The following is a 25,545-nucleotide window of genomic DNA, read 5'->3' as shown; positions in this document are numbered from 1 at the left end:
CCCGTGGCCGCCACGCCGCCCCGCCTCCGACGTCGCCGAGTGCCCCTATTGGCTGGCGGCTGGCGCCGAGCTCGCGGCGGGAGATTCGCGGGGCGCGGAGCGCGGCAGGGCTGCCATGGAGCGGCTGCGGGACGTGCGGGCGCGGCTGCAGGCTTGGGAGCGCGCGTTCCGGCGGCGGCGCGGGCGGCGGCCGGGCCAGGTGCGGGCTGCCCGGGGGCGGGGGGCTGAGGGCGCGGCCCCCGGCTGACGCGCTCTCTTCACAGGAGGACGTGGAGGCGGCGCCCGAGGAGACCCGCGGTGAGCGCGCGGGGTGGACTGGGTGGGGGTTCTGGCGGGGGCCGGAGGGAAGCCACCCGACCCCTGACCCCCCCGACCTCTGACCCTCGCCCCCAGCGCTCTACCGGGAGTACCGCGCCCTGAAAGAGGCCCTGGGCCAGGCCAGTGGTGTCAGACCCGAGCAGTCGCTTCCCGCGGTGGCCGAGAAGGTACCCGGGCCCCGACACCCCAGCCTCCAGGGCAGCTTCCTGCACGGTGGAGCCAAGAACGGGCACAGAACTTGCGGGGAGGATTGGACAGGGTGGAGGAGGGCCTGGCCCCTCCCTCGGTTTTTGGGCGGCTGAGGAGGGAGGCTGGAGACACCTGTGCCCCCACACCAGCCTTTCCCTCGTCCGGCCCCGCTGTCTTTTCCTGCAGGCGTTAGAGCCCAGCTGCTGGGGGTCCCACCTGAACCGGGCTGCGACCCAAAGCCCCCATCCGACTCCAGGGCCAAGCCCTCAGGCTTCTGTTCAGGACTATGGGAAGAGGCTTAAGGCCAACCTAAAGGGCGCCCTGCAGGTGAGGGGTGAGGGCTGGGCACGCAGTGCGTCCAGGCTAGGTCCAGAGCTTGCCTCGGCCCAGGAGCAAGATCACCAGACCCTCCTTCCCGGCAGCTCCTCCACACACACACACGTGCTTGCACTACCACAGTTCCAGGCACGACCCCAGCGTTAATCAAGGCATGACTCCTGAGAGGAGCTCAGGGCCAGCCTGGTGCTGCTCCCCTTGCCCCCCTTGTGGGTGGGGACCTGGCAAGTTTCATAGTCTGCAGCAGCCTGGGGGCCTGAGTTCCTGCTTGGTTTGTTCTCCCTCTCTCAGGCTGGGCCAGCCCTGGGCCACACACCCCGGCCTCCACGAAGACCCTCATCCAAGATGCTCTCCTCAGGACTGCCTGCTGCGGGGGCTGCCCTCATCTCTCCAGAGGAAGTCAGTGAGGTGCCCCCACAGGCTCTCAAGCCCCAGCTGAGGCCAGGCCGGCTCCAGCAGCTACGGGCCTCCCTGAGCCTGCGGCTGAACTCCCTAGACCCTGGCTGGCTGCAGAGGTGTCACAATGAGGCCCCAGACTTTCAGAGGGCTCCTGAGGCCTGCCACCCTGGCCTGGATACAGACTTGTCACAGCCTCTGACTTTAAGTGTCCCATCCGTTGGTCCCAGCACTGGCCCTGAGGCACCTTTACCAGCCCCAGAGGCTCCAACCCTACAGGCAGTCAGAGTCAGTGCAGGGAGCCCCCAGCCTAGCAACACTAGAGGCAAGAAGCGGAGGCGGAGTGAGGAGCCAGGGGGAAGCCCTTCACAGGCCCAGCAGGACAGCAGCCAACCAGAACTCCCACCAGAAGGAGCTGGGGCTACAGCACATGCAGAAGACTGTCTAGGGGAGCCCGTGGAGGCACAGCTGCCCAGCATCCCAGCGGCCCCCAGGTACCATGGCTTCATCCTCCCAGCAGGGTACCTTGAGTCCAGCCAGGTGGGAGGGCTTCAGGCATGGCCCATTTGTGTGTTCTTTCTAGGCCAGCCATCCAGGACAGGGGTAATTATGTGCGGCTCAACCTGAAGCAGAAGCGCTATGCACGGGGCCCAGCCCTGCGTGGCAGGCTCCTCCGTAAGCAGGTGAGATGGCAGCAGACACTCCCGTCACCCCTCCTGCTTCTCATCTTGTGACCTTCTTTTGTGGATGCCCCCCAGGTGTGGAAGCAGAAGTGGCAGAAGAAAGGAGAGCGTTTTGGGGGTGGTAAACTCAGAGCCACAGTCAAGGATTCTTGCTTCTGGTGTGGGCAGCTTGGCCACTGGGCATCCCAGTGCACCCACCCAGGTGAGGCCTCTGCCCTGGGTGGTGGGTTGGGCCAGCACTGCTTGAAGGGGGTGTTATGTTCATTGGAAGGGCGGGACTTCTGGCTCCAGCAAAAGGCCCTACCACCTCCCCACCCCGGCCCAGAACCCACCCTGGCTTCCCAGAAGGAAGGTGGTGAGGACGAGGGGGACACACAGACCCTCCCCACATTGGAGGAAGTAGCCCAGCAGCCCGGCACTGCCTACTGCCAACTCCCTGGTGAGTGAGGGCCTGCAGGAGAAGTTGTGGTCAGTGGCTTCTTCCTAGAATGACCCCTGCCCAGCCAGGAGCTCCAACACCACTCTCTCCTGTCTGCCCTCAGCAGGTAAGGAAGATACAGAGCCTGCTGGGCCTGAGCTGCTGGCACCCACGCAGCAGCCTGTGCCCAGGGCCCCTTCCCCACCCCCCACCATGCCACCACTCTATCCGCGGGAGCCCTCTGGGCAGGTGGCAGGTGAGTAGGCCAGCCCAGAGCCTTTAGGAAGGGATAAGGGTGACTTGGCTCCGTTCTGACTGAGACCTGTGTCCACAGAGACACCGGCTGAGGTGTTCCAGGCCCTAGAGCAGCTGGGGTACCAAGCCTTCCGTCCCGGGCAGGAGCAGGCAGTCATGCGGATCCTGTCTGGTGAGCATGGCTGCCGGGCAGTGAGGAGGGGCTAAGGCCAGGCTACAGAGTGGCGCTACTGACCCTGGCTCCCACACAGGCATGTCTACACTGCTGGTGCTGCCCACAGGCGCCGGCAAGTCCCTGTGCTACCAGCTCCCTGCACTGCTCTATGCCCGGCGAAGCCCCTGCCTCACGCTGGTCATCTCTCCCCTCCTGTCACTCATGGACGACCAGGTGGGCGGACAGGGCCCTCTGGCCTGTGCAGAAGGCAGGAACTGATGCCCACAGCTCCTCTGACCCCCTTGGGCTGCTGCTTCTTGCCCCATCCCCACCTGGGAACTGCAAGAAGCCTACCAGCCCTATCCACAGTCCCAGGCCTGGCAGTAGCCCGACGGCAATAGGGATGTGGCTAGCCAGATCCAGGCCCAACCCCAAGAGGAGTAGTGCTGAGAACGGGGTCATCCCCACAGTGGTCTGTTTGTTCCTGGTGCTCCTGAGCCAAGGCCCACAGGTGGCTCTGAACCCTTGGTCCTAGGACCCAGGATCTGAGTATTCTCCCTACAGGGCGTGGGGTGGAGATGGTGGTAGCTGTTGGGCACAGCAACCCTGAGAGGCATTTGGGGAAGGGTCAGGGTTGGGAGGCCTGTGACACACTATGCTCCTGTACCTGCAGGTGTCTGGCTTGCCCCCAGGCCTGAAGGCGACCTGCATTCACTCAGGCATGACCAGGAAGCAGCGGGACACTGCCCTGCGGAAGGTGAGAGGCCTCACAGGCCCAGACAGGTGGGGGCAGCAGGCAGCACTTGGGTGGTGTTCCTGACCTTGCTGTCCTCAGGTCCAGGCAGCCCAGGTACATGTGCTGATGTTGTCGCCTGAGGCGCTGGCTGGAGCTGGGGAAGGGGGCCCTGCCTGCCTCACTCAGCTGCCCCCGGTTGCCTTTGCCTGCATCGACGAGGCCCACTGCCTCTCTCAGTGGTCCCACAACTTCCGACCCTGTTACCTGCGAGTCTGCAAGGTGAGCCTTGCCCAGGTTACGGGTGAGCATGCCAGGGAGGGTGTGTTGAGCATCCTTACTGCCCCCTACTCCTGCACAGGTGCTGCGGGAACGCATGGGCGTGCACTGTTTCCTGGGTCTCACGGCCACAGCCACCCGCAGCACTGCCCGCGATGTGGCTTGGCACCTGGGCGTGGCTGAGGAGGCTGTCCTCAGGGGACCAGTCACCATCCCTGCCAACCTGCACCTCTCTGTATCCATGGACAGGGACCCAGACCAGGTAGGTGTGCACACATGGGCCCAGCAGAGGCCCCGCCTCCTGGGTGCCCACACTGACCACTGTCCCCCCAGGCTTTGGTGACACTGCTGCAGAGTGAGCGTTTTCGTGCCCTGGACTCTGTCATCGTCTACTGTAACAGGCGAGAGGACACCGAGCGTGTTGCTGCGCTGCTCCGCACCTGCCTGCGTGAGGCCTGGGCCCCAGGGCCCGGAGGTGAGGCAGGGGCAGGACCACACCCCACAGACCCACCCAAGGCATGTGCCCCACCCAACTGACTATGCGTCTGCCCCGCAGGCCGAGCCCCAGAGGCCGTGGCTGAAGCCTACCACGCTGGCATGTGCAGCCGGGAGCGGCGGCGCGTGCAGCGGGCCTTCATGGAGGGCCAGCTGCGGGTGGTGGTGGCCACGGTGGCCTTTGGGATGGGGCTGGACCGGCCAGATGTGCGGGCCGTGCTGCATCTAGGGCTGCCCCCAAGCTTCGAGAGCTACGTGCAGGCTGTGGGCCGCGCGGGCCGCGACGGGCAGCCTGCACACTGCCACCTCTTTCTGCAGGCCCAGGTTGGTACCCACTCTACTCACCGTCCCCCCACCCCAGTTGGTGCCACAGCCCATGTTCATGGCCGTTCCACAGGGTGAGGACCTGCGGGAGCTGCGCAGACACGTGCATGCCAAGACCACTGATTTCTGTGCCGTGAAGAAGCTGGTGCAGCGTGCATTCCCACCCTGCACCTGCTCCCACACCCAGCGGTCCCCGGAAGAGGAGGGAGACCACAGCCAGGAAAGGGGCTTGGCCAGGGCCCCTGTGACCATGTGCCCACGGGAGGCTGAGCAACCCAGCAGTGAGCACACAGCCCGGTGCCCAGGCCACAAGCGGGCACTCCCAATGCAGCCAACAGTGCAGGCCCTGGACATGCCAGAGGAGGGTGAGGAACTGGGGGCAGGATGAGGGTCATCCCCATGTCCCCACGTCCTCTGACCTTGCTCTGCCCCCCAGCCATCGAGACGCTGCTGTGCTACCTGGAGCTGCACCCGCAGCACTGGCTAGAGTTGCTGGCACCTACCTACGCCCATTGCCACCTGCGCTGCCCTGGGGGCCCCACCCAGCTCCAAGCCTTGACCCACAGGTGAGCATACCTCCCACCCGGGCTGGGGGCAGGAACGGAGAACTAGGCTTGCCAATCACACATCCTTTCCCCTGGCCCAGGTGTCCCCCGCTGGCTGTGTGCTTGGCCCAGCAGCCCCCTGAGAACACAGGTCGGGGAAGCAGCTCTGTGGAGTTTGATGTGGTCCAGCTGGCAGACTCAATGGGCTGGGAGCTGGTCCCTGTGCGACGGGCTCTCCACCAGCTGCAGTGGGACCCAGAGCCTAAGACAGGTGTGCCTTGCCCCCAGCCCTGCTTGCCACCTGTCTGCCCACAGGCCAGTCTGACACACTCTCTGGCAGGTGCACCTCGGGGCACGGGGGTGCTGGTGGAGTTCAGGGAGCTGGCCTTCCACCTGCACAGCCCCGGGGATCTGACAGCCCAGGAGAAGGACCAGATCTGTGACTTCCTCTATAGCCGCGTGCAGGACCGAGAGCGGGAGGCCCTGGCCTGTCTGCACCGCACATTCCGAGCCTTTCACAGGTGCGGGAGAGGGTGAGCAGGGCCTGGGCACCCCACCCTCCCCAAGGCAGGCAGCTCTGATGGGCCTCTCCCACTGCAGTGTAGCCTTCCCCAGCTGTGGGCCGTGCCTGGAGCAGCCAAATGAGGAGCGCAGTGCCAGGCTCAAGGCCCTGCTCAGCCACTACTTTGAGGAAGAGGGAGGAGAAGGGCCACGAGGCACGGAGGCCGAGCAGGGGCCAGAGCCGGGGCTGGCCAGGGTGAGTGCTGGCCCTTCCCGTGGGACCGCAGAGGCGCATGTGCACACTGCCCTCCTGCCTTGCACCGTGGCGGGCCATGTGCAACACAGTGCCATGCAAGCTGGGATATGCCCCCACCCCCAGCTCCAGGACTGGGAGGACCAGACCCGCCGGGATATCCGCCACCTCCTCTCCTCGTGGCCAGAGCAGCAGTTCTCAGGCAGGGCTGTGGCCCGCATCTTCCACGGCATCGGTGAGGGCCTGGGAGGTTTGGCTAAGACACAGGGAGCACTGGGGTCGGACCTGCCAAGTCCTCAGAGCCGTGTCTCCTGTTCCACCGCAGGAAGCCCTTGCTATCCTGCCCAGGTGTACGGGCGGGACCGGCGCTTCTGGAGAAAGTACCTGCACCTGAGCTTCCATGCCTTGGCGCACCTGGCCACAAAGGAGATCCTGCTGTGGGGCCGCTGACTGCCCTGCAGAGGAAGGGCCCTGGTCCCCCCACATCACAGATGCAGGCATGAGCTGAACTGTATGACCACTGGGTGGAAGGTTCTGGTGCGGCAGCTTATCAAGGGAAAGGCAAGACGACATCAGTGGTCAGGTCGGTGACTGACCACCCCAGATAAAGCCCACTGCCAGGAGTGTGGGGGCAAGGGGACCCTAAAAGGCAGAATAAAAGATGTTCAAGTCATTTCTAGGGATCCTCCTTTTCTGGTGGCATGGTCCCCACAGGCTGAAGACAGCTTTGTACGTCACACATCCCGAACACAGACACAGCCAGGCCCCGGGCACACACAGCTTTATTGACCAGTCCAGCAGCCCCGCTCAGGCCACGGTGCTGGGCGCCAGACCCAGGTACACAATGGGCATGGCCGAGAGAGCAAGAAGGAGGGAGAAGCAGAGATGCAGCCCCAGGCCATCAGCCAGGGCTCCGGCCATCGTGCCCAGCAACAGCTTCCCCAGCAGCTCCAGAGTGGCTAGGAGGCTGTAGTGTGTGGCCTGGGGGTGGGGGAATGAGGTCAGGACCCGACGACCCCAGCCCTGCAGCCCCTCTGTCACAGCCACAGCCCCTCACCTGCAGGGCACCAGGTGCCAGCTGGCTGCAGCTCATCATCAGGGTGAAGGTGGCAGTTGTGACCAGGCCCCCCAGGAAGTGCTGCAGACACAGGCTCAGCAAGGCTGCCCCTGGGAGGGCAAAGGTCAGCAGGGCCCAGGGCTCCAGGTTCCCCCCCCCCATGGCCAGCCCCTCACCTCTCAGGACTGTGCTGGGACCCAGCCTAGCCCCTGGGGTGTCCAGGTGGAAGAGCAAGACGGTCTGGCAGGCCAGGCCTCCAAGACGGAACCGAAGCACTGACTTGAGCAGGGGCAGTGGCTGCCTGGGGTGGGGAGATTGGGCAGGTCAAGGGGCACGGAGCAGGTTAGGGAGTGAGCAGGTGGGCAAGGCAGGCTGGGGAAGGCTCACCGGTGCCTGGCCAGCAGCGCCCCGCCCAGGGATGAGCCAGCAATGGAGCAAGCCACAGCACCTACACTGTTCCACAGCCCCAGCTCCGGGGTGGAGACACCACGGTCCAGCAAAAAGAGTGGAAACAGACTGCCAGCGCCCTGCTCACCTGTAGGGAGAATGTGAGCAGGGGCGGCCCGCCTCCCTTCCCCACCTGGGGCCTGTCATGCTGCCTCAGCTGGGCCACTGCCCTGCCTCTGTCCTGGGCCATAGGTGCAGGGAGACAGCTGGGATTGGGCATTGGCCAAGCTCAGGGTCAGCATGAAGCAGCTTCAGAAAGAACCCAAGGGTTGTGGCTAGAGCTCAGAGTGGCCGTGGAGTTGGAGCTGGAAAAGGATCAGAGGCGAGGCCCAACTGCAAAGCCAGGTTGGGCTCCAGCCTGCAGGTCACACCCCGGAAAGAGAGCAGCCCCACAAGTGGGTTTCAGAGCTCCTGGGGACCCACCTGGAGTTCCCCCAGGCTCCCACCCCTGCAGTTGCCTGACTCAAGGCTTCACTCACCCAGCTTGTATGTGAGCACAAAGCCCGCTGTCCACAAGGTCCCAGGCACAGCCAGCAAGTCCTGCAGAAGGTGCAGGGTGTGCGGGGGAGGTTCTGAGGCCTGAGGCGGAGGCAGTGGCTGCAGGGCCCGGGCATCCCAGGCCAGGGCAGCGGCCAGCCAATAGGTGGCAGTCAGGAGCAGAAAGAGCAGAGACCAAGAGAGGGTGGGCACAAAGGCCAGCAGCCCGCCCCCGGCCAGTACCGCCCCCAGCTTGTAAGCGACCACCTGCACGGTGTTGCCAGGCCCCAGTTCAGCCGGCTCCAGGAGCTGCACGGCTAGCGTGTCCAGGGCCACATCCTGCACAGCCGCACCCAGGTTCAGCAACAGAAGCAGCCCTGCCACGGTGACGGGCAGCCCGGCCTGGCCAGCTTCAGCAGGAGGCAGCGCTGCCAGCAGCCCACACACCAGGCCCAGAGCTGCCGTGCTGAGCGTCAGCCAGGCCCTCGGGGAGCCCCGCGTGTCCACCAGTGGGGCCCACACGAGCTTGAACAACCAGGGCGCGTACAGCACCTTGGCTAGCCCCACGTGTGTCAGGGAGAGGCCGCGGGCCCGCAGCAGCACGGGCAGCAGGCCGGACTGCAGCCCGTAGGGCAGGCCCTGCACCAGGTAGAGGCCGGCCAGCGGCAGCAGCTTCCCACGCATGGCCGGAGCGCGAGCCCAGGACCAGGGCCGAGGCCCGCGGGCCAGGCCGGGGGAGGAAGCGGGGGGGCGGGGGGGGAGGGGAGGGGGCGCGGGTTGGTCCGGTCAGGATGGCATCAGGGGTCACACGGCGGCATAGCTTTTGGCCTGGGCTGGGTGGAGCGGCGTCCGCACTCGCGCCCTAGTTCCGGGGTGTCGGTCCGGGTAGCGGAGAACCGCCGCCCCGCCTCCGCTCAGTGCGGGCGCGCGGCTAGGAGGCGCGGCGGCCATAGAGCGTCCGAGCGGGCCAGAGCGCCGGCCAGCCGGCCGCGGGCGCCCCCAGTGGCCAACCTGGGTGCGGCCGGCCAGCGCGGTCCCCAACAGGAGTCCTTCGCAACCGGCGGCCCATCGTGCTCCCTCCGAGGGTCATCAGATCCGGCCCCCAGACCCCCTGGATTCAGACCCTAACTCTTCAGAAGTGCTTCCCGGTGTCTCACCTGGAGGCTTGTTGCTTCAGCATCCACCTGGTCCCTCCAGCATTCCCCAGGGAGGAGCTGGCCTCTTGAGGTTCCACTGTCCACTACTGCAGCCTTCTGCACTGGACCCCTCACCTGACTGTGCTTGTGGTTTCAGCGCGCGCCCCCCCCACCCCCCCAAGCCAGTGGCCACAGAGGGCCATGGAAGGCAGAAGGTTTGTGTGAAAGGTCAGGGCCCAGGCTTGGCCAGAATTCAGGCATCTGCTGCCTGTGGTGCCTTCTGGTGTCCAGTGACAAGACCAGGAGAGCATGACCATGAGGCCAAGCACTGCAGGACTCCAGCTGGCCCTACCGGGGGCCTATCCAAGGGGAAGTACAAGGCAATGTGGGCTCTCATGCCGGTTCTCCTCCTGCCTAGAGCTGCACTCCATGGGCCCCTGAGGCCCAAAGGAGCTAGTGAAGCATAGCCCGTGCCTAGGAAGCACTTCTGGAGCCGACAGAGCTGGAGCCTTGACCAGTACTGTCTCCAAGCCCCTGGGTCCTGCAGCTGGCCCAAGCCCTAGACTAACCAGCAGGCACTTGAGCCAACACACTCCCTCGGCTGCTGAGGCCAGTTTGAGTGGGCTTCCTGTCACTCCTACATATTTGGAGGGCCTAAGTTTCCTCGTCTACAAATGAGGACTACCATGCCTACCTCAGAGGAACCACTGGGGCATCAACCCACCAGTGTCTGGCATGCACACAGTAGGCACTCATCCCTGTGTTCCCATGGCAAGGACACAGGGCTGCCCACCCGTCCCCAGCCTGGGTCCTCCAGCTCTCCCCAGGCACCTCTTCCTCAGCATCTTATCTGCCCTCTTCTCTGGCACCTGCCCTCAGGTGCCCCAGCTGGAGAGGGCCTCCCAGCCCAAGGCCAACATTTGCACTAGGGTGTCACACACTTCAAACACAACATGGGCAAAGCAAAACCCATTTGTTCTTCCTCCCCTCCCCTCTCGGCACGGCTGCTCCTCCAGCAGCCTCAGGTGGCAGCACTACCGCCATCTGCCCAATTAAGAGGAAAACCAAGACTTGCTCCTTGAGCCCCCACTGTGACTCCACGTCCACTGCTCACCCCATCCAGCCAACTCCATCCTCCAGCTAACACGTTCCCTGTGCCGCCAACAAAGAGGTGGACAGTACAGGTAGGGGAGCCAGGACAGCGGACACACCTTTCTGTGTCTTCCTCAGGAAAAGGAACTTTTTCTGACATGGCCACCCTGGGACCTTGCTCCTGTGTCTCTTTGTCCAGCCCCATCCCCACCCCTAACAACTCTGGGGTCGCCCCTGAGGACGTGCAGGTGGCCCGGTGCCTTCCTTCACACTTGTCTCACTATTCCTAATTCTTCTGCGAATGTTTTCGGTCTCTGCCCCAAGACCAGGGACTACGCTAGAGACCCAGCACACCAGAGGCTCTGCATCTATAAGAAGGTCACCGCCTCTGGAAGCCCTCCTTGACCACACCTCCTAAAGGCAGACGAGCATCCCACTCAGGGCTGGGTCCCCAGGCCTGCACAGAACCTGGTACAGAAAGGCAGTCAGCAGTGGATAAAGGTGGGGGAGGCACATACAGGTGTGCACACATCCTCCAAGCAGTTAGGCTGTCTCATAGCTTTATTAGGGGCCTACAGAGAGGCAGGGGCCCAGCCCCACAGGCTGCAGGAGTGAGACACCCAGGGCCCTGGGCATGGTCAGTCTAGGGTTGGCCCTGCCACACCAGCCTGGCCGGGCCTGGGCCCCAGAGGGGGGCCTCAGGAGTACTGGCGAGTGAACTTGGCATGGAACTGGCTTAGCTTCTCCAGCAGGGACCGCAGCTTCTCCACGGGGGGCAGAATGGTCATCCTAAAAGGAGGAGCAAGGTAAGTGAAGGGAACGAGGCCCGCGAGGAGACCCTGCGCAGGCCAGGCCTCACCGGAAGTGGTAGGTGCCTTCCCGCTGCCCGAAGCCGCTCCCAGGCACCACGCAGATGCCGGTCTCCTCCAGAAGGCACATGCAGAAGAACATGTCAGGAGCCAGGCCCAGCTCCTGGGGGCAGTGAGAGCGTGGCTCGTAGGTCAGGGCGGGGCTCCCCAGACTCCACCCCCGCGGGCCCCGCCCCCTGCCCGCCCACGCCGGACCTGAGCGCGCAGAACAGCGCGCGGGGGCAGCTGCACTCGCGGGAACGAGTACATGGCGCCCTGCACCGGGTTGCAGTGGATGCCGGGAGCCTCGTTGAAGACCTGCTCTGTCAGCTTGGCCTTGGCCGCCAGCTCGGCCAGCACCGCCTGCCTCTCCTGTGGCCACGGAGGGAGGGACGATTAGGGCTGGCCAGGGGAGCGGTGCTTCCCTGGCCCCCACTCACCCACTTTGTCGCCCCAACCCCTCAGCCCTTGCAGCTCACCGCCTGGAACTGCGCGAAGGAGGGGTCGGAGGGCGCGGGCGGGCTGACCACCACGTGAAGCAGGGCCTGGCCTGGCACGGGCGGGCACAGCCGCACGCTCATCAGTTTCTGCATCTGCTGCTGCACCGCGGCGTCCATGTTCACCACCTCCACGTAGCCGGCGCGGAACCCGCACCTACGAAGGGAGGGCGGACGTCGAGGCACGGCCGGGAAGAGGGGGCAAGCCTAGCGGGCGAAGCGAGCCAGGCAGCGGCCGAGGTCCACGAGCCCCCGCCCGGCCTGCACGCACTCGCCCATGTAGCCCTTGGAGACCGAGTGGAAGGAGGCGAGCTCCTGCTGCGCCGCGTACGGCGGCCCCATCTCCATGAGCACCTTCTTGAACGAGTGGAACTGCGAGCCCTCAGCGTACACGTTGTCCTGGTACACCTGGACGGGTGGCCAGGCGTCACGAGGGCACTCGCTGCTGCCCTCCTCCCCCCAGCCCACGCGCACCCCTGCCAGCACCTCATCAGCCATCAGGAAGAGCTGCTCTTCGAAGGCGAAGCGGATCACGGCCTCGATGCACTCGCGGGGCTGCACCTGCCCTGGGGCACGGGGGATGCAGCACGTCCGGAGTCAGCCGACAGCGCACCCTGCTCTCCGCGGGGCGGGGCGGGGCGGGGCGGGCCAAGCTGACCCCGGCGCGGCGGGAGGGGGCGAGGCGGGGCGGGGCGGGGGCGGGGCCGGGGCCAGGGGGCGCGCGGCGCACCAGTGGGGTTGCCGGGGTTGATAACGCAGAGTGCGCGCGGGTGGCAGTGGTCACGCGCCTGGCATAGCGCGCGCCGCAGCTCCGCCACGTCGAGCGCCCAGGCGCGCTCCTCATCCAGGTAGTAGTCCACCTGCACAGCGTTGAGCTCTGCCAGGGTGGCCGAGTACAGCGGGTACTGAGGGATGGGGATGAGCACGCCCGTGCGTGTATGACCTTCGCCAGCCACCAGCAACTTCAGTACCGTCTGTGGGCAGGATTGGGAGGTAGGGTTGGCGGGGCGAGGGGCTACACCCATCCCCCGCCTTGGGCGGGCGCCGCCGTAACAAGACCAGCTGGACCGACCCAGCCATGCTCAAAGAGCCATGGTGTCCTCCTGCCCCGGCCTACCACGATGGCGTCGCTGGCCCCCGTGGACAGGAAGATGTTGTTGGGGTCCGCGGGAATGCCTCCGTCGCGCTGCTGGATGTACCGTGCCACATCCTCCCGGATCAGCTGAATGCCGGAGCTGACGCTGTAGGCCCCTGGGCCAGGGGGTGGCGCAGGAGGGGGTGGGGGTGGGAGGACAGGTGAGTTCCTCTTCCAGCTTGCGAGTCCACCCCTCCTCTGGGACAGCCTCCCTCCAGCTCCTGCTCCTCCCTGGGGCTTGAACTGGTTCTGGCACTGGCACTTACCCAGGCTGTGGCCCCCACACGCCTGCAAGATGTGCTCCGCCCTTCTCTTGGCATCCTCAGGGAAGTTGGGGCTGTTCAGGAGATCGGGGTGGATGCAGAGGGCCAGGACCTGGGAGAAGCAAATGCTGAGGCCAGGACACATGGGCTGATGGGGGAAGGGCACTAAGGCAGTGCCAAGCCTCACCTGGCGCAGGAAGGTGATGGGCTTCTGCCCCATGGCCTGTGCATCCCCAATGTTGGCACGGATGACCTCAGTGAAGGGCTTCTTTATGCCCTGGGAGAGAGGGGGTACTGACAGTGAGAATGGGCCTTACCACTCCTGTAGGCCGTTTTCCAGTGTGACACTGGGAATGGGGCCTACTCGGCTGCGCAGGTGCAGCCTGGAGGGCATGGTGGGGCCCAGGGCCATACCTGTCGCAGCTCCTGCTCCAGCTCCAGGGCACGCAGCACAATGGGGCCTCGCACTGCATACTCCACCCTCCGAACACACGGGTTCATAGTGTCCAGCGTCAGCACCTTCTCCTTCAGCCTGTTCATGGCAGCCTGGCTGTGGTCACTTGCCCTCAAGGCCATGACCCTGCTCAAGACCGGGCAGGAAGGAGGCTCAGGAGGCAGCAGGATCCAGAAGAGGGGATGAGGGAAGCTGGGTCCAGGCCCGGTGGGCCAGGCTGGGAAGGGGGGGCCTGGGTGGGGGACTCAAGGTAAGAGGGCCTGGTCTTCACTGCAGCCTGCTGGCCCCACTGAAAGGGACAGAAAAACTGAAGGAGGAGCTGGGGCCGCCCGGTCCCGCCCCACGTGTCTGGGCACAGTTCTGCCCCAGGGAGCCATAGGGAGTGGGTGAGGAAGCAGGCGGGGCTTGGGGCAAGGCCCAGCACCCGCCCAGTGTCCCCATGACAGGGGAGCAGGAGACCCACATGGGGGGTAGGGACAGACGGAAGGTCCACGAAGCTCTGAGGGACTGGGCCTGGGGGAGGGGAGATAGGTTGAGCACCTGGGCCAAGGGGCCCTGAGGGGCTGGGAGAGCTGGGCAGCACTGAACCCCAAGGGGAAAATGGAGCCTGGGGCCTCTAGAGATTTACCCCAGCAGGGCCCAGCCAAGGCCTAGCCCCCTCAGACCCCCCATCTTTGCTTGGGCCAGCAGGCCTGTCTCCCAGGTAACCGTGTCAGGTCTTGGGAGTCCTGGGGTAGCGGGGGAGGGGAGTGAGGTGCTCAGACACAGGGTTCCATCTAGCCCCTCCTGGGCTGGTGCCATGACCTGGAGGCTGCAAGAGCCCTGTGTTTGGACCTTGGTCCCCAATCAGTGCTGCAAGGCTGGAGTCTCTGGGTTGGGGTGTTGGGGGAGGGAGCACGGCAGCTCTGGCCCTTGAAGGGCCCTTGGACACCTCTGCGGCTCTAGGTTGCTGCTGTGCCCTTTCACCACATGCCAGCCTGACGCTGACCTTGGGGCACACCACAGGCCAGGTGACCTAAGCTCCCCCTCCCTGTTGCACCTGATTGGTGGAGAAAGGGGGACGCTACCCTAGATAGGCCCTTGGGCCCCACCTCTACAGGCCTGCTGGGAGCTGATAGGCCTCGCCCAGGGGTGGCTACCCCCAGACACCAGCATCTGACTCTGAGCTGGACTGTGGGAGGGTAGCTGATCGGGCAGGGTAGCTGGTCAGCCGTGAGAGGAGCCTTGGCTCCTGCCGGCTAGAGAGGAAATAACAGGAGCCCCAGGAAGCTGGCCTGTCTCTCACCTTGCACCTCTCGGCTCCGCTGCCACCTCGGCCTCCCAGCTGCAGGCCTGCTCCTCTGGCCCCCAGGCTGGAGCACAGGTTAATATGCACCAAGCCCCACATGGAGCCAGCCCCCACACTCCCCATGGCAGTAGGGCCCAAGTGGCAGCTGTGGTGGCAGGTGGACGTTGGGCAGCTGCACTGTTCCACACTAAATTTAACCAGCAGCCTACCCCGAGCCCTCCCCCAGCCTGCTGAGGACACACTCCCAATGACTGATGCTCAGGGAAGGGTGGGCCCTGCAGGCACTGGGCGACTGGGTCAGTGTCCGTCAGGGAGAAGGTGACCAGAGCCCATGACACCCACTGCTGGTGACCATACAAAACTGCCTGCCACGGACAGATGAGCTGGCAGTGCCCTCAGCCCTCCCACGCGAGGCCCCTAAGGGGCCCCTGTCACCCTGACATATCGTGCCCAGCCAGCTCAGAGCCTGAGAGGCCAACTGCTGGCCCCCTTTGCCAGCCCAAGCGGAAGCTGGCAGCCAGGCCCCAGGATTGAGGCTGCATGCCAGGAACGGGGGACCTGCCCCCCCAGGGAGTTTTCTGATGCTAGCCTTGTGCTGCTTGGCTCCTCTGGTTCTGGCCCAAGAGTCTCATGGAAAACACCCCTCCCTTTCTAAGCCAGGATTCCTGCCCCTCAGCATGAACACCTGGCCCCCAAGGAGTGCCCTTCCAGAGCTCTCTGCTCCCCTCAGGAAAGCAAAGAGTTACAGAGGAGCCTCCAGGAGGCTGGCAGGCAAGGACGCAGGGTGCAGGAAGGGCCAGGCTTCTTGCCCAGTGGCTGTGGGCCTCACTCCCATGCAGGAGCCAGGCCGCCAGAAGCAAGTCCGGCCCGTACCTACAGGCCTTAGACAAGGACTGGTGCACCCAGGCCCAGCAGCACAGCAGCTCCCCACCGTGGGGACGGTGGCCCAGCTGAGACACACAACAAGGCAGATGGCAGAACAGCCCTTTATCAAGAGTCACAGGATTAAACCAGGTCTCTGCAGCCATGTGTCCCCAAGGTATGGCTTCTCGAGGGTCCACCCCTGAACGAGGAGGCTGATGTCCTGGATGGGGGAAGCCTAGGAGGTCCCACACTGGCTGCCCGCCCACAGCAGCACCAGGACACACAGTGGGGTGTCCAGAGCAGGGGCTCTAGGCAGCCTTGGGATGGGCCTGGCTGCAGGACCCTTGCCGCCCTGAGCTCCAGCCCTCACATAAGCAAGCAGCACGGCCTCTTCTCCACCGGGGCCTCCTCGGAGGGGGCTGTGAGCTTGAGCAGGGGTGGGTCTTCGCCAGCGCTGGAGCCACACTCGGACTGCGGGTTCTCAGGGTCCGCAGGCAGGCCGGACTCAGGCGCCTCAGGCCCCTCGGGAGGGGAACGCTGCAGCTTAGCGGCTGCTCGCTGGCGCTTGAGCTCTGCCAGGGTGTGGTGAGCCTTGGCCTGGACCAGAGCGTCGTGGGCGGTGCTCTCCAGGGCGCTCAGCTGGTAGGAGACACTCCGGTCCAGCCGCTTGGAATACAGGTGCCGCCCCGAGGGGGCCCCGACTCTGCCGTTGTGCGGCCTGGCCACCTCAGGATCCTCCTCCTGTGGGTGAACGCAGGCCCAGAAGCCGTCAGGAGGCCTTCTCTGGCCTCCCCTGGTCTTGGGCCCGGGGCTGCATGGTAGTCGAAGGACAGACACAAGCGTCGCGTCGGGGCAGTAGCTTATGGGGCACTAGACGGTCCCACCAGCTCCTGGGAAGAGCGCAGGGCAAGAACCGACGCACCGATGTGTGGTCGCCGCCGGCTCCAGCAGGGAGGGCGGAGCCGGACCGCCCAGGCTGGGCTGGGCGGGGCTCACCTGCGGGGGCGGTGGCCCAAGCTCCACGTCAGTGAGACCGTCGTCCTCATCCTCCTCCGGCGGCTCCGGGCTGGCGGGCGGAGGCTGTTGCCACACGATGGCCTCCTGGGCGTGTTCCTTGCGGTACAGGCTGGTGCGCTGGGTCAGGCTCACCCGCCGCACCACCTTCCTGGGGGAGGGCAGGGTGAGGGTGGGAGGAGGACGCCGCCCACCCCGGGGACTCTGCCCCCAGCTCCAGCTGGCACCGCGGCCTACCGGCTGACATCAGCGGGGGAAAGCCCTGGGCAGAGCCGTTGGGGTGGGGCCTGTGCCGGCAGGGGTGGCGGGGGCGGGGAACGAGGCCTTGTGGGCCTGGACCGGCCCCGGGCTGAGGCAGGGGTGCTCACCCCCGGCTGCCCGCGCTCGAGGTGCGGCGGTGCAACAGAGAGCGCTGGCGGCCCTGGGAGCGCAGGAGCGCGTCGTGCTTGTGTTTCAGCTCCAACAGCTTGGCCCGCACCTCCTCGTCCCCGCACACGTCTGAGGAGAGGTGGGCGAGGGTCATGGGCGCCCACCGCCAGTCCCCTACACCGGGAGGAGGTGGTCCCCAGCTCACCAAACGGAGTCTCATCCATCAGGGACTTCCCGTTCAGGTCGGCCCCGTGTGCCACGAGCAGCTCCACCAGGTGCACCTGTGGGCCAGCGAGCCCGGGCTGCTGAAGGCTCCGGAGCCGCCCACGGAGCCTGACCGCCTTCGCCCTGGCAGCCCCCACCCCACGCGCACCTGGCCCCAGTAGGCTGCAGCGTGCAGCGGCTCCCAGCCGTCGTGGTCCTTGGCGCTCAGGCTGGCCCGGTGTTCCAGCAGCAGGGCCGCCGCCTCACTGAACCCGTTGGCAGCGGCAATGTGTAGCTGCAGGCAAATCGCCGAGCCCTGAGTGTGCCCCTCCAGCAGCAACCTCCCCTGCCTGCCTCCCGTGGGCCACATCCTCACCAGCGTGGCCCCGTGGTCCAGAGGGGCGTCGAGGTCGGCCCCTGCCTGCAGGAGGCTCCGGATGTCGTCCAGCATGTGCAGCTCCGGCAAGGCCCGGGCCCCCTCGATGCTGTCCTGGGTGATGCCTGCGGGGCAGTAGGCTCAGAGCTAGCACCCCTGGCACCACCTAGTGGGGAGGTGGGGTCGCACTCACCTCGGTTGGCCATGGCCGTCTCCAGGCAGTCCAGTGTCTGTTCATCCTCACACAGGTCATAGGGCATGTTCCCATCTGTGTTGACCGCCAAAAGATCAGCACCACTGCAGGAAACGTGGACAGAAGTGCTGACCACAGGACCCTTCTCTCCCAAGAGAGGCCCCCAGGCCCCTCACAGAGGTCAACCCTCTGGGGAGGCACTCAGCCTAGGGCTGATGTGGAGGAGGTTCAGGCCCAAGCTGCTGCTGGAAGAGGCTGCCCCTCAGCCTGCCCTGGTTCCTAGCCTCAAACCAGGTAGGCTGTCCCGCAGTCACCACGCATGTCCGAACTCCAGGTTCCTGGCACCGATCTGCCCCAAGAATATGCACAGTGGGCCCACCTGCCAGGAGTGGGTGCCAGGACTCGGGGGGCCCCAGGGAGCAGAAGGCAGTGGGAGGAGGAGAGTCTGGGTGCCAGGACAGCCCCACAGAGCTGCAGGCAACAGGGCTCAAGCGGGAGTATCACCCAAGGGGAAGGCAGGAAGCTGAAGGGGAGCCCAGAATACAAGGGTGGGTGCCCGCCGTGGGGAGGAGTGGAGTGTGGCTAGGGGCCGCCTGTGCACACCTGCCTTGCTGCCCCAGAAGGCTGCACACTCACCCCCTCCCACTCCAAGGCATCTGAGTGCTGAAGGGGAGACACTCCCAACCACCCGTACACCCACCATCAATGCCTGAACCACTCACTCCAAGGACAGCCTGAGCCCCTGACCATCTTCTAGAGGGATCAGAGTCGAGCCATCAGGGGATCCTGGATCCTGGTGAATCCAACCACCCTCCCCATTCACCAAGGCAAGTGTTCAGGAGTCCTGCCCTGCTCTGCCCTCCTCCTCATTCAAGTCCCCACCTGGGTCCAGGTACCTCCTCCCTCCTTGTCAATTCCTCTCGCATCACTTTAACCAAAATGGTATTTCTCTGTGCAGACCCTGGGGAGGCTGGGAGGCCAGAGCTAGAGACCAAGGAGTTCCCAAACTCTTAATGGTGCTTGGCAGAAGGCTGTACCCAGGTGAGCAGCCTGGCGGGCAGATAACACTGCCCTGAGCACATGCTCATTCCCTTGGGTCACAGTGTTTGCGGCCTCTGCCCAGGCCCTGCTTTCCAAGCCAGGTAAGTGGGAACACAAGAGTCCAGGTACACTTCCCTCAGGAGAGACATTTGGGCTGCATCTCAGGACAAACAGCCCCCTGCAAGGAAGGCCCTGCCTGCCCCTGGCCCAGCTGCAGCCCTTCGCTGACAGATGCCCACACTAGCCACACCTAGTCTCAGTGCACCCTACCGGGCAATGAGCAGCTCCACCAGATGCAGGTGGCCACAGGTGGCCGCAGCATGCAAGGGTGTCCAGGACTCGCTATCACGGGCGTTGACCTTGGCCCCAGCCTCCAGGAGCTGCTGCACCATCTCCCGGAAGTCATCAATGCAGCTCTGTAAACCAAGCAGCCTGAGTGTCAGAGCCTCAGGCCAGTGCCTCTCCCTTCCCCTTCCACCCTGAGCACCGCTGACCTGGTGCAGGGCTGTCAGGCCGTCCTCATTGGCCAGGTCAGGGCTGACCCCACTCTCGAGGAAGTAGCGGACTGCAAGAAGTGGGGAGATGTGGTCAAGGCATAGGGCAAGAAATCCTGCCACAGGCCAGCACTGTCCTGGCCAGACCCCTGTACCTGAGGGCACCTGAGCTGACTACTGTGCTGCAGCCAGGTAGCAGAGAAGAGTGACAAAGACAGTGGTACAGCTGGCAGGAAGGACATCAGAGCCCAGAGCTCTGAAACCAGGGTCCTGGGCATCTGTCTGCACCAAGAGGGGCACACACAGCAGCCCTCTGCCTCCAGACCCCAGCAGGACCCACCCATCCCGAATCATGACATTCCAATCCTCAGACTCCCAGAACAGGCCCCTCCTGTGCGTGAGCAGTCCCCACTGGGCTACAGGCTGTCCCACTCTGGCTTAGGTACTGCCACCCTCCCCCAACAATCCCCCATCAGACGGCTGACCGTGCCCCTCCCCTTACCCCACCTTCCCCACTGGCAGACCACTCTACCCCCACACATGCCCCTTCCCTGGTACCACCAGCCCAGAGCAGGCTCCCTGATCCAATGCAGCCTTGGGTGTGGGCCCAAGGCACCCAGGCCTGCCCCCTCCAGGGTTTCCCCAAGAGCAGAGCTGGTCCCTGCACTCACTCCTCAGTGGTCCCATCTTGGGCTCAGGCTCTAGTCAAGGTCACCGGGACCTCCGTGGTGGGCTGGCCCTCCCTGGCCATGCTCAGCAGGCGACACGAAGACACACCCTCCCTCCCACAGTTCCAAGTGCCCTGGCCTGCGGCATACCCACCGCACCCTCCTCCACTTCCCTTGCATCCAGGACTGCCCACAATCCTCGCCCTCTGCACCCCAGCCTCTGCAGCAGAGGCCCCTGCCCTGGAGGGAGACAGGAAGAGCCCTCAAGAGCCTCTGGAGGAGAGCCAAAAGGCTGTGAGCATAGGGGCACAGGGGAGGAATGGGGAGCCTTCCCAAAGCTCAGGCCTCTCATCTGGCAGGAAGGCTCTGATGAAAAGAAAGAAGTGAAAGACCGAGACCAGGGCAGGCGTTGAGGGGGCAACCTGTGTGGGGGGCCCTGCTCCCTGCCCTCTGACCTGCTAAGGTAGGTGTTCCTGTCCTACTTTACAGACGCAGAGACTCAGGACCCAAGTAGGTGGTGGCCAGGACTCTCCTGAGCATCACCTAGCACCCTGGCAAGAGGTGGCCAAGATTATGGACCACTCCCAGCCCACCTAAGCCAAGCCCTGGGTGCTTCTCCAGGCTCCTGTGGGCCCAGCCCATGCCCCTGCCTGCCCAGTCAGCCTCACCCCCATAGGTTCCCTGCATGCTTCCCTGTCACAGGCTGGCCTCGGGGCTGCCCACCACTTGGGGCCTGCAGCTGAGGAAGCCAGGCCAGATCCTGGGACCCCACAGAGGGGGCTGCATCCTTGGCAGTTCTCCTGAGGCCTACACCAGGGTGACAGGGACAGGGCTGTTGGCCGTGAACTGCCCTAGGGCTCAGCCACACTCACCTTCCTCCAAGTCATTTCGGGCAGCAGCCTCCAGAAGGGTGACACTGGGAGGGAATAGGACCCGCTTCTGTGGCCTGTCGCTGGCCGCCTCCTTCCGCAGCCGCTCCCTGTGGCCCTTCTTGCCCTGGGCCTCCTTCTCAGCCTGGGCCCACATCTTCACCTGCTGGGCACGTCGCTTCTGGGCATGCTTCAATCGCTCCTGCGTGCTCATCCTGCCCACCATGGGCATTTCTGCCAGCAGTTCCAGGTGCTCGGCCATGGCAGGGACTGCCTGCCAGGGGGGCTACTTGGGGCACCAGATGGGGGAGTGCAGGGGCCAGGCTGGGCCTGAGGGGCGGGGCAGCTGGCTGGACTGGCACCCTCGGGGGCATCCCCTCCCCAACGCTTGGTGCCCACTGCCCCTGGCAAGGCTGGGTCAGGAGGCCCCACGCTGTGAGCAGGCCCAGGCAGCCCTGAGGGGCGCAGGCCCCAGGCAGCAAACACAGCGTGGAATGGTGCCAGCAGCCGGCCTCTCAGGAGCCCTGGCACCTCAGCCGCTGAACAGGCAGGGCCTCACCTCCCTCTTGGGGTCAGGGTGCACAGCCTGTGGGAAGCAGCCCAGGACCCGGCCAGCCTCAGTCCAGGGTCTGAAGCTAATTACCCAGATAACAAAGTTGCAGCTTCCTGGCACCTGGGCGAGCAAGAACAGAATGGGTAGAGGCCTCTGGGAGCCGTAGAAGCTCCCTCACCTCCCAGGCCTAGGAGCCTGGGTGGGGCCTGGAAGCAGCCATGAGTGGCCTTTCCTCCCTTCTCCCTCCTCCTGGCTGTCTTCCAGGGTCAGTGCATCGTTGCTAATGAGGAGGTGTGGCCGGAGGGCGGGCTCAGCAGCCACAGAGACCAGGGCAGGGCGTTCTCAGAGTCCTGGGGTCCCAGCCCCCCCGTGTCCAGGAGTGATGCTCTCCAAGCAGCCAGGGCACTGAGGGCACAGCGGCCCTGCCAACTGTGTCTTCAGGAGGGCCTCCCCTTCAGTGGAGCCAGGCGATCAAGCTGCAGAAAGCAGGTGGCTCCCGCTGGCCTGAGGAGGAATGAGGAAGCACATCAAGGCCGCTCCTGGATGAGGCAGGCCCGGCTCCCAGCGGTCAGCAGGTGAGATCAGGACCCTGCCCTGTGTGAGGCCCACCCCCTGCCTGCAGCAAGCACTGCTGGACAACAATCCTGGCAGATGGGAGGGAGCTTGCTCTGCCCCCATTCTGGCTCACACACTCAGTGTTTTCAGAGAGGGTGTGCAGCCGAGAGAAGGCAGCAAGGCCTGTACTGCCAGCTTGAGGTGGGCCTTCCTAACGAGGCTGCCCCGCCAGGCCCAGGCACTGGCCTCTGGGAGGTCTCTGCAGCTTCTCAGGGCCCTGGGCTCTGGCCCTAGCCCCCAGAGCATTGCTGACCTGTCTGCCCCAGGCGAGGTCAGGCAGGGTCACCTTCTCCTTGAGATCTCCTGAAACTGTGCTGAGGGCTATACAAGCTACAACCTTCCCGGGGGCAGGCCCTGCCTCCTGGGCCTCAGGCCTCCCTGCTTCTCGGCTGCTGAGGGCAGAGGGCACAGCCTGTCCTGACCAGCACCCCACCTCCTCACCGCCCAGCATCTGGGCCTCTTCCTTGTTGGGATCCCTGGTCCAGGCCAGTCAACGCCTTGACCATGCTGGGCTGCAATAAAAGCCCTGGTTGTATGGACACAGACACCAGCGGCCTGCCTGGCTTAGGATCTATCAGAACAGGAGGCAGGGAGGCAGGCAGCTCGGCTGGGGCACAGCCCCAAGTACCCACCACGGGTCGTCCTGCCCAGCACCCCTGGTGTGGTCGCTGGGTATGATCACAGGACACTCTTCAGGAGGCCCTGGCCATGCTCCACCAGAAGGTGCCCACTCACACCTCAGCCTGTCCTCCAGGAGCCCCCATTCTCACCCGGCCAGGCCTCGTGTCCATCTAGATACTGACCCAGCCTTCCTCTGGCCTGACTTGTTCTCAGGGGTCTCAGTGAGTGCCCCCTCTTTCTGGAAGGGAACTGTCCTGGGCCAGATCAAATTAGGTCAGTCCTTCCTGCTTCAGGATCCCCAGTGTCCCTAGGAGGTTCACTTCCCAAGTCTGACCTGCCTGGACTCACCCGTGCTTCAGTGGTCCACTCTGCCAGCCTGGCCTCAGAGGCTTCCTAGGGATGGGGCAGGACCAGTAAGGCCCAGGAAAGAGCTTTCTAGGTAGCACCCCTGCTCTGAGCAACCTGCCCCCAACTGGCCACCTCTGCATGACTGTTGGGGCCAGGGCAGACGGGCACTATCCAGATACTCTGCTGGGCCCCCAGGGCCTGCCTTTGCCCTCTGAGACAAAGCTTCCCCACAACCAGACAGGCTAAGGGCCAGCTCCCTCAGGCGCCCGCCAGCTCCCCACCATGAGGACGGGGTGGGTCCCAGACCACACCCCGGGCATGGCAGAGCCCTCACGCACCTCCTTCCTTGCTGGCCACTCACAGCTCCCCTCATGCTCACCTAGGGGAGCTGGAACCACCCCCACACACATGGCTGCAAGGTGGGACCTTCTTTCTGCCGTCAGTCTGTGGGCCTGCCAGGGAAGCCAAACTGAACCTCCCACTCCAAGCAGGGCCCCCAGTCTCAGGCTGGGGACAGGGAGGGGACCTGAAGAGAAGGCCATGCCCCACCCTGTTCATGAGGGAGGCAGCCCCCCCACGGGCCAAGGCTCCCCAGCAGAATGGTCCAGGGTCTCTGGGACCAGTTTCACTTCTCCAAGATGGGTGCTAGCATCAGAGCCACCACTTGAATTTTGTTAAGTTTAACAAGGTTTACCGCCATCATTTCATAGGAGAAAGAGATTCTGATGCCCAAGTCTGATAGAGAACACCCTAGAAGAGCAGTCGGCTTCTCCAGCTGAGTGTGTGCTGTCTTTGGTTTTCTCATTCTGAAGGCCATCCGTGAAAATTCATCACGGAGCAGACCTGGAGAGCCTCAACCCCGGCCCACCGCTCTGGCTGCACCAGGAAGAGAGGACAGAGGCCAGGGCTAGACCAGGCCCCTCTGGCCCGCACGCCCAGGAGCAAAGGCAGAAGACTCTGGCTCCTGGTCTGGGCTGTGGCAGCCCACATGCGTGCTCGGCCGCTGACTCTGACGAGCCACTTCCTGAAGCCCCACGTCCCCTCTGGGCCCCTGTATAGTGTTCCTTGCTGAAAGCTGCCTGACGGCAGTCTCTGAATAACCTTGGGCAGGTCCATGGGTAAGCCTACAGCCTCCTCTGAGAGAAAGGAAGTGCCTAAGGTGACCTTAAGGAGTCCCAGGGCCCCATTGCAGTGAGCACCTCGTCCTGGGACAGTCTCCATTGAAGGGGTGCCACGGTACTCAGTGCCCTAAGCTTTCAAACCCCCAACCCTCTGGACCCTGCCTGCTGCCCCTTCCTGAACCTCACTCAGCCACCTCCTCCCAGCCACACAGTCCAAGAACAGCCTGCCAGAGCTGGAAGATGCCCCTCGGCACGAAACCCAGGACAGCTCATGGAGTCCCTCCAAATGGACCCTACACCATACCGAGGCCGAGGGGGTCTGAGCAGGGCAGCCCCCACCTCAGTCCACAAATCCTCCCCCAAGCTTCCCTGGAATGCCACACAGAGATAAGCTGGGTGATTTCGTCCAGTTTTCACCTCCGTCCCAGGCAAGTGCATGGAAGTCTGGGAGGAGCCTTCTGGAAGAATGGCCACTGCCCCCATCCTCTCAGCCCACAGTACTGGGCCATCCCCAAAGACTGCTGAGAGTACTGCCAGACCCCTGGCCTAGGGGATGGACAGCCCAGTGCCCAGACCCAGGCCCAGTGTAGACAGACCCATGCTGGCATATGTGTCCCAGCGCGGACAGACCCGTGCTGGCGTACGTGTCCCAGCAGCCCTCTCCTTACTCACTGCCACAGCCCTCCTCTGGCAGGTCCCTGTCATCATCCCCACTCTCCAGGTGGGGAAACTGAGGCTATACCTAAATCCAGAGTCCCCTGTTAATCCCTCCACCATCCTGCCTCTCACGCCCACTCATAGCAGCTATGTGAGAATTAGGGGCACTGCAACAAGATCCCAGAGCCCGTGAGGGGTAATAAGTGCCCCTCTACTCACCCAGAGACAGGGCGGCCATACCTTGTTCAGAGAGGGAGGAAGAGGTGAAGGGGCAGGGGAGGGAAGGGAGGAGCAGCAGGGGGTCCGGTGCCCACCTTCCCCCTGGTTCTAGGGCTTCGCATCCCTGTTGCTTAGCTTGTTGGAGTAGGTTCCTGTAACTTGCAATCAAAAGTTGGTTGTATTTGTGGCATTATCTACAATAGCAAAAGACGGGAAACCACCTAGATGCCCCTCCCTCTGGGAAGAGTAAAGTGTGTGTCCTCATTCTGTAGAATCACACACACAGATGTGTCCATTAACAAGGTGAGGTCATCTAGATGTCATGGGTGAGGGGCTGTGACGCATTCACCAGAAACCCCAATGCAGAGCTGACACTATCCTGGTGCAAGATGGGCTGTCACGGACACAAGGTGGTCTACTTGCACGAGCGGAGAAGGAATGAGGGCAGGGACTGTGATGTGGGACTCATGGGGCAGTGAGGGCACGCAACCAGGCCTCTGAGGACATGCTTAACCTGATTCGAGGGCCAACCTCAGCACCTGTCCCACACTCACCCACCCCTACCCCGGCTTGGCTCACCTCGGAATTCTCCTGTCACCACGGCATGTCCCGACTCCTGCAGGCACAAATGCCCCACAGCAGCTTCACGGGCAGATGGAGGCAGGACACCAGATGCCAAGGGCACTTTTGTCCCAGCCTGTGCCTTCCACCAGAGGACAAGCTTGTTGAGGGTACGTTCCCTGCCC

General features: G+C 64.3%; 4 protein-coding genes and 1 long non-coding RNA gene across 9 annotated transcripts; 2 read left to right on the top strand and 3 right to left on the bottom strand.

Annotated features, from left to right (window-relative positions):
- Positions 1–41: 41 nt before the first annotated feature.
- On the top strand, positions 42–6,551 carry RECQL4 (RecQ like helicase 4). The gene is given in 23 exon segments (XM_070481910.1): positions 42–199; positions 264–297; positions 394–485; positions 694–834; positions 1,135–1,733; positions 1,823–1,922; positions 1,998–2,124; positions 2,248–2,361; positions 2,468–2,596; positions 2,675–2,767; positions 2,847–2,983; positions 3,423–3,506; positions 3,585–3,764; positions 3,844–4,023; positions 4,095–4,236; positions 4,318–4,580; positions 4,654–4,963; positions 4,966–5,146; positions 5,227–5,396; positions 5,466–5,646; positions 5,726–5,882; positions 6,006–6,114; positions 6,205–6,551. Coding segments are annotated over 23 exon segments (3,732 nt in total). The 5' UTR covers positions 42–115; the 3' UTR covers positions 6,330–6,551.
- A 93-nt stretch (positions 6,552–6,644) lies between these two features.
- On the bottom strand, positions 6,645–8,837 carry MFSD3 (major facilitator superfamily domain containing 3). Of its 2 annotated transcripts, XM_070481923.1 has the most exons (6): positions 8,413–8,787; positions 7,863–7,923; positions 7,324–7,471; positions 7,113–7,237; positions 6,937–7,046; positions 6,645–6,860 (listed from the first exon to the last, which is right to left on the bottom strand). In XM_070481923.1, exons 1-6 carry the CDS (start codon positions 8,542–8,544, stop codon positions 6,687–6,689), a joined length of 750 nt encoding a protein of 249 aa, XP_070338024.1. In that variant the 5' UTR covers positions 8,545–8,787; the 3' UTR covers positions 6,645–6,686. The 2 variants fall into 2 exon arrangements, with proteins under 2 accessions (XP_070338024.1, XP_014713666.1); XM_014858180.3 differs by having other exon boundaries at positions 7,863–8,837.
- Positions 8,838–10,621: 1,784 nt separating this feature from the next.
- GPT (glutamic--pyruvic transaminase) lies at positions 10,622–15,601 on the bottom strand. Of its 3 annotated transcripts, none has more exons than XM_044780906.2 (12): positions 15,447–15,601; positions 13,246–13,411; positions 13,019–13,108; positions 12,835–12,943; positions 12,551–12,684; positions 12,164–12,407; positions 11,920–11,999; positions 11,705–11,841; positions 11,416–11,590; positions 11,153–11,308; positions 10,948–11,060; positions 10,622–10,877 (listed from the first exon to the last, which is right to left on the bottom strand). In XM_044780906.2, the coding sequence occupies exons 1-12, from the start codon at positions 15,599–15,601 to the stop codon at positions 10,787–10,789; spliced, it is 1,650 nt and encodes a 549-aa protein (XP_044636841.1). In that variant the 3' UTR covers positions 10,622–10,786. The 3 variants fall into 3 exon arrangements, 2 of the variants coding, with proteins under 2 accessions (XP_044636841.1, XP_070338019.1); XM_070481918.1 differs by lacking the exon at positions 15,447–15,601 and adding an exon at positions 14,571–14,953; XR_006534640.2 differs by lacking the exon at positions 11,705–11,841.
- Positions 15,475–25,047, top strand: LOC139039957 (uncharacterized). The gene is made up of 6 exons (XR_011493430.1): positions 15,475–15,612; positions 17,649–17,887; positions 18,246–18,420; positions 18,552–18,634; positions 21,483–21,793; positions 23,615–25,047. It is a non-coding gene; the product is annotated as an uncharacterized lncRNA (long non-coding RNA).
- PPP1R16A (protein phosphatase 1 regulatory subunit 16A) lies at positions 15,804–21,483 on the bottom strand. Of its 2 annotated transcripts, none has more exons than XM_044780911.2 (10): positions 20,669–21,483; positions 19,129–19,199; positions 18,905–19,050; positions 17,594–17,697; positions 17,401–17,525; positions 17,194–17,319; positions 17,026–17,101; positions 16,820–16,949; positions 16,434–16,602; positions 15,804–16,178 (listed from the first exon to the last, which is right to left on the bottom strand). In XM_044780911.2, exons 1-10 carry the CDS (start codon positions 20,925–20,927, stop codon positions 15,804–15,806), a joined length of 1,581 nt encoding a protein of 526 aa, XP_044636846.1. In that variant the 5' UTR covers positions 20,928–21,483. The 2 variants fall into 2 exon arrangements, with proteins under 2 accessions (XP_044636846.1, XP_070338020.1); XM_070481919.1 differs by lacking the exon at positions 20,669–21,483 and adding an exon at positions 19,800–19,943.
- Positions 25,048–25,545: the final 498 nt, after the last annotated feature.

Source organism: Equus asinus, chromosome 12 (genome assembly GCF_041296235.1).
Source record: "Equus asinus isolate D_3611 breed Donkey chromosome 12, EquAss-T2T_v2, whole genome shotgun sequence".
Taxonomy (NCBI): Eukaryota; Metazoa; Chordata; class Mammalia; order Perissodactyla; family Equidae; genus Equus; species Equus asinus.
Note: the sequence above shows the minus strand (reverse complement) of the source record. Positions and strands in the feature narration are given on the sequence as shown.

Coding starts and splice junctions, on each gene's coding strand:
- MFSD3 (XM_014858180.3), bottom strand. CDS start 8,544: ATGCGTGGGAAGCTGCTGCCGCTGGCCGGCCTCTACCTGGTGCAGGGC. Junction 7,238..7,323: donor GCGCTGCTGGCCAGGCACCG/GTGAGCCTTCCC, acceptor TCCCCACCCCAG/GCAGCCACTGCCCCTGCTCA. Junction 6,861..6,936: donor TGGCACCTGGTGCCCTGCAG/GTGAGGGGCTGT, acceptor CCCCACCCCCAG/GCCACACACTACAGCCTCCT.
- GPT (XM_044780906.2), bottom strand. CDS start 15,601: ATGGCTGCAGAGACCTGGTTTAATCCTGTGACTCTTGATAAAGGGCTG. Junction 12,685..12,834: donor GTGTGGGGGCCACAGCCTGG/GTAAGTGCCAGT, acceptor CCCCTGGCCCAG/GGGCCTACAGCGTCAGCTCC. Junction 11,842..11,919: donor TCTTCCTGATGGCTGATGAG/GTGCTGGCAGGG, acceptor CCACCCGTCCAG/GTGTACCAGGACAACGTGTA.
- PPP1R16A (XM_044780911.2), bottom strand. CDS start 20,927: ATGGCCGAGCACCTGGAACTGCTGGCAGAAATGCCCATGGTGGGCAGG. Junction 17,698..18,904: donor GTGGAGCTGCTCATTGCCCG/GTAGGGTGCACT, acceptor CGTTTCCTGCAG/TGGTGCTGATCTTTTGGCGG. Junction 16,950..17,025: donor GATGGATGAGACTCCGTTTG/GTGAGCTGGGGA, acceptor ACCTCTCCTCAG/ACGTGTGCGGGGACGAGGAG.